At 41.3% G+C, this 5,766-nt stretch overlaps 1 protein-coding gene across 1 annotated transcript; it reads right to left on the bottom strand.

Moving 5' to 3' along the window:
- Positions 1 to 640: 640 nt before the first annotated feature.
- Positions 641 to 1,884, bottom strand: LOC126927106 (uncharacterized). Its single transcript, XM_050743441.1, has 2 exons — positions 1,659 to 1,884; positions 641 to 1,595 (listed from the first exon to the last, which is right to left on the bottom strand). Exon 2 carries the CDS (start codon positions 1,582 to 1,584, stop codon positions 697 to 699), a length of 888 nt encoding a protein of 295 aa, XP_050599398.1. The 5' UTR covers positions 1,585 to 1,595; positions 1,659 to 1,884; the 3' UTR covers positions 641 to 696.
- Positions 1,885 to 5,766: the final 3,882 nt, after the last annotated feature.

The following is a 5,766-nucleotide window of genomic DNA, read 5'->3' as shown; positions in this document are numbered from 1 at the left end:
TGTCGGGTAATGGATATGCGTCTTGGTCCGTTAATTCGTTTAACTTCCGAAAGTCAATCACTATTCGCCACTTTTGTTTCCCCGACGCGTCGATTTTCTTTGGAACGACCCAGACGGGAGAGTTATAGGGAGAGTCGGAGGGTTCTATAATCTTTCTGTCTAACATTTCCGTCATTTGTTTGTTTATTTCGATTTTATGGTGTTCGGGAGGACGGTAGGATTTTACGTTGATGATTTTATCTTCTTTAAATGTAATGGAATGTTTAGCAAGAGATGTACACGGTAATGTTTCGCTGTCTAAATTAAATACATCCATGTAATAGAGAAGAATCTTTTCTACAGGTTCTCTGAGAGGTTTTTCTATGTGCGATAGTCGAATCGAAGATTTCAATTTTTGGATTTGATCTATGGTATTTGTATTTTCGATAATGTTAGAAACTTGAATTGAAGACTTACCACCATTTATAAAGCACACTGGCGTTGGCTTCCCTTCGAGGTATAGAATTTTTTGAATGGTTTCTCCTGGTGCAAGGGTTGATTCTTGTTGCAGCAGAAGGGTGTTGTTATCTAATTTCAATGTTTCGTTGGAGAGTTCGAATCGATATTGATTCAAACCGGGTAAGCCTAATATGCCATCTTCTATAATTGGGAAATCGTCATCTATTAAAGAGAAGTCTATCTTTTTGTCGAACAAATTCAACTTGACTTTGGAATTAGATTCGTATTCGGAATGTCCCATGGAGAATTTCTTTGTGTCTGGTATTGTTGTCTTTCCTGGGTAGCATCTTTGTTTAAGCAAGTTGATTCCTGCCCCGGAGTCAACGAGAAATCGCAATCCTGGTCGTCCTGGTAATTGTAATAGTATTGTGGGTAATCTTCCTGAGGTAGCATTGTTAATTCCGATTGTTCTTGAACGTGGTTTATTCCTGGAGGGGCTTTTCTTTGAGGCGGTATCCGAAAATTTTGGCATTGATTGGGAAGGTGTCCCAATCGATTGCATTTGGGACATTTCGCTTGCGTCCTTTCGCTTAATGGTCTGTTCCCAAACTTCGTAAAATTGTTCGTTCTTGGTAGAGTATTTTGTGTGAGTGGAGTTTTATTATTTGTGTTACTTGTAATAGCGAAGCGATTGTCTACTGGATGAGAAGCCTGGTTACGATAAAATGGCGGGGCGGTTGTCTGTCGCGTCATCTGTCTGCGAGAGCTGTGCTCGCGAAAGTATCTTTCCATATTCATTGCTTTCTTTTCTGCTTCGATGAGATTTGGGGGGAGATTAGCCATTAGCGCCTGCCCTATTTCTGGACGAAGGCCTCTTACATAGTCGGTCACAGAGTCCATGTATAGTTGCTCGTTCATCACCCGTCGAGTTAGTTCGTCTCTATACTCGTTGGTAATGCTGTGTTGGAGTTTGTTAAAAACGCTTCGAAATCTGATGTTATAGTTTTGCACGCTCTCGGTTAATCCTTGCCTCATTCCTCTTAATTCGTCCTGTTGTTCTCTCACTGATACTTGCGCAGCTACATTACGTCTCAATGCTTCGTACAGAGATTCGAATTCGGTAATACGAATATTGCGGATTGCCATTGCGGCTTTTCCTAAATCTTCTCTATTTTAATCATTTTAAGTAATAGTGTTGGTTCGCTACACATCATTCTTACTTCTTGTATTTCATGAATAAAATCCTCCACGTCTATATCATCCTCTCCGTTTAATATCGGAATGCATTTTAATGCACTCTCAGCTTTTAGCTCTGGTTGCGTATATTGTTCAGGAAAAGTCCTTTCCCAGGATGGTTGAGGTGGTGTTTGAAGTAATGGGCGAGGTTCTCGAAGGACCGATAGATCTTTAGCGGTGTGGGTTACTTCGTCTACGGTTATTGGGAACTGGCCTCCGATACATTTCCCGTTTTTGTTTTTGCTACAACTTCATCCATACGCAGTGTAAGCATACTCATTTGTTGGGTCAGGCTCTCATTCTGCTTCTGCATTGCATCAAGCAAAGCTTTATCTGTTGGGTCTATTCCGCTGTTAGTTAAAGCGGCGCTAACAGTTCCGGTTCTGTCTTCTCGTGGCGTTGCCATTGTTATACTAATTGTGCTGTCTGTTCTCGATCTGTATTTGACAAAAGAATCCAGGGCTTGCTCACCTTGATCGTTTAACCCGTAGGAAAGGTTCCGTTGCGGTGTTCCTTTGTCGAAACGTCGAAAGTGTCTGCTCTGTTACAGTGGTCCGCTGATCCTCAATCTTCAAAGTTGACCGTAGCCCGAAATGCGTAATTTCGTTTTCTTGAAGTTGATGGATCCTGGCAGGATCGCCAAAATGTCACGTAAAAATAAAGAGAAATTTTATAAGGAAGAAGAAGACATTATTTTCACTTGGTTTATACAAGTATAAGACACTTCCGAACTCTAGCCGTGATCGTACGAGAGTGAGTCCCTACAATCTTTTTACTTTCGGTCATCTGTTCTCTCATTATCCCCACTACCCTGTAGGCGTACGTGACCGTTGCTACGCTTCTGGAACATTTGGTGGAAGGACCGTTGGGCCATAAATGAATCCTCAGGTACTCCGCCAATATACATTGTTGCCAAGGTCGCCATGTGTTCCTCTCGTCGGTCCATCGGGTGCGAAGTATGCCGACCGGGACACCATCCTGCCCGTGGTGTGTGTGTGTGTCCTGGTCTCTGATGTGATTTACGTTACACTAGCAACGTTCCCTCAAGGGCTACTAGCATCCTTCTCTAACCATCAACATGGAAATTGTCCAATTAACGGTAACGTCACTTTCAATCTCTTTCCGAGCGAAGTCATTTCTCCACGTATCCGATGTTCTGGTGCCCTTAGACACACCCATCATAGTTTTCCTCTGCAGCATCATCGTGCCGGAAAATCATTCTCTCGTGAGGTCACATTAGCCAGTTACAAAGAGCCTTAACACTCGGTGGATATTCTATGTTTTGACAAAGAGTTTGCTCAGTCCTACCTACACCGCAGATAAGGAAGTATGGTACAACTTGGAATCAGGATGAAAACGAATTCTGTTATCCCGTTGACCGCGGCTTTGTTATTGAACCCAGGATCATTGTCATTCGCTTCTCGAGTACCTAATTACCACGACTACTTGTCAAATTATATATCAATCAAATTTACACTAGTAAATATCTGCTCTATTGCATAACTTCAACGTCTAAACCAAATGAAGATCCGTTTCGCGCCTCTAACTCTAATCATAATTGAAAAGGTATAGAATGGATTCGGAAATACAAATAATTCCCTTTATTTAGCACACAACTGTTATACATATATCTTATACTCTTAAGACCGCAAAATCCTACTCGCACGCACGCTTGTTGTCAACCGACTCTTCCAGATACTTCTAACGACAGACTCTTGTCTTTTGTCCCAACTAAGGCCTGGACGTCCTCTGACGCTTACACGCACATTTACATGTACAGTTTAAATGTATCATGTTTCCAACACGCCTCCTTACATTTATACTGTACACTTAATTGTATTTACATGCTTTGACGAATTACATAACAGAAACTTTAACACTTATTTATTTACATTTCTCTTAGTTTACATTCATCCATGACCTAAACCTTTCGAATTTCTCTCTACACAGTGCCTTCGTAAAAGTATCCGCAGTATTTTCGTCTGTACTTACTTTAAGTATGTTTATCTTGTTCTCCTTTAAGCATTCGTGAACGTAGTGGTAATGAACTTCAATATGTTTAGAATTTTTCGTAAAATTTCCGTGCTTTGCTATACTTATCACTCCAGAGTTATCCTCATAAATTTTTACAGGGTTATCGTCTAGATTTACATTGAAGATTTTCATAATTTCCCTAATAGACATTAATTCACTCACCGCTTCCGGTAGAGCTACATACTCTGCATACGTCGAGGCTTTTGTCACATACCTTTGTTTTTTAGACTTCCAACCAATTACATTTCCATACAATCTAATTACATATCCAGAAGTCGATTTCCTATCTAAATGATCTCCTGCCCAATCAGCGTCCACATAACAATCTATCATATTTTTCATTCCTTTTATAATCTAATCTCAAATCTCTAGTCCGGTACAAATATTTCAATATTCACAAAGCATATTTAAAATGTGTCTCATTACAACAATCTTGAAATCTACTCAAATAATTCACACTATAACTTATATCGGGTATGGTATTTACACTAATATACAACAATGCGCCAATTAAATTTTTGTAGCCAATATCCTCTCTATTCTTTGACTTCACCTAAATCTTTCATTTCAAATCTATTAGTTAATAACTTCTTTACCCTTTGTATCTTCCTTTTATTTTTACTACTAATTGGCAAATCTTCTACATACATTAGTAAATAAACAACATTTTCTCCCTCTCCATGTGCATATAGGCACAACTCTATGTTATTCTTCTTAAAACCTAATCTCGTCACATACTTATCAAAACACTCATACCAGTCCCTTGGACTTTCTTTTAACCCATACAGCGCTTTCGATAGTTTACAAACTCTATTCGTTCCGTCCGCATATCCCTCTGGTTGATTTACATATACCTCCGAGGTTACTTCACCATATAAAAAGGCAGTTTCTACATCCATTTGCTCAATAATTAATCCATTTTGACAACAATATGATAGCAATATCTTGAGGTGATAAGGTGTCGATTAATTCACACAAACACCGGAATATACCTAACTACGTAGTTTATTAGAATATACCCGATGCTTACACTAGTCGTACAATATACTTGCTGTTTCGTTTCGCGGTCGCTAATCGATCGGCGCAAAGAAGTATCGGTTAATTGTCGCTGCTCGAATCTCTCTGTAACTAAGAATGCGTCGCTACCCTGTCCGCTATATTTATATCCGCCGGTGTTGACGACAGGCGTTGGGATTTGAATTTCGATAATGTTCTCGAAATGTCCCAACGGGCGCCGAGCTCGCGACCTGTTTACAATTGTTGGTTTTTGGGTAGCTGACTCACGAGCCTATGGTCACGGCAAAGACGACGGATTTGGCCTAATGATCGGAACCGCCTAAGGTCGATATATCTATAATTAGCTCGTGTTTGAGTAAGCACGGTTTCTTGTGTAGCGGATTTGCTGGGCAAAAACCATGATGACGTTTGTCGACAAGTACCGCTACAGTACCCCCCTGACAGTGTTAACGTTCTTCTTTTATATTAGCTTATTTATGATAGCGGGGGTGCCCTTGCTAACCGCTTAATTCAAACCCGCTTGAAAGCGGTCGGGAAAACGAACTTTCCGGCCCGAACGCGTGGTGTAATGCGCTCTTGCGTCTCCGTCGCTTTGTTGCGCTTGCTCGCTGCTTTGCGATCGGAAGATTTTCCTAGGTACAAATACGTCGTGGGCTTGTGCATTCCTTTCTAGGTGCTCAATATCTTCCGACACGATGAAGGCGGGTTTTAGACGGTCTACGGAGACTTTTACGCCTTTATCCTTCACACGTATGTTAAAGGTTTTTTCCCACGCTGTATCACTTGATAGGGGCCATCGTACGGCGGTTGCAGAGGGCCTCCGATTGCATCGTGACGAACGAACACATACGGCGACGTTTTTAAATCGCGGAACATGAATGTCGTCTTCTCGGCGTGTTGTGAAGTTGGCAGAGGTCTGATCTCGCTCATTCGCTCTCGCAGACGGTTTGCGAATTCCGCGTTGGCCTGTTGTTTTGCTGGTACGAAAAATTCCGCTGGCAATCGTATGCCCGTACCATAGATCATTTCGGTTGCCGTTGC

Source organism: Bombus affinis, unplaced genomic scaffold, assembly GCF_024516045.1.
Source record: "Bombus affinis isolate iyBomAffi1 unplaced genomic scaffold, iyBomAffi1.2 ctg00000074.1, whole genome shotgun sequence".
Classification (NCBI taxonomy): Eukaryota; Metazoa; Arthropoda; class Insecta; order Hymenoptera; family Apidae; genus Bombus; species Bombus affinis.
This window is presented reverse-complemented; position numbering and strand designations above follow the sequence as displayed.

Bases quoted from the DNA above. Each gene is read 5' to 3' on its own strand.
- LOC126927106 (XM_050743441.1), bottom strand. From the start codon at position 1,584: ATGGCAATCCGCAATATTCGTATTACCGAATTCGAATCTCTGTACGAA.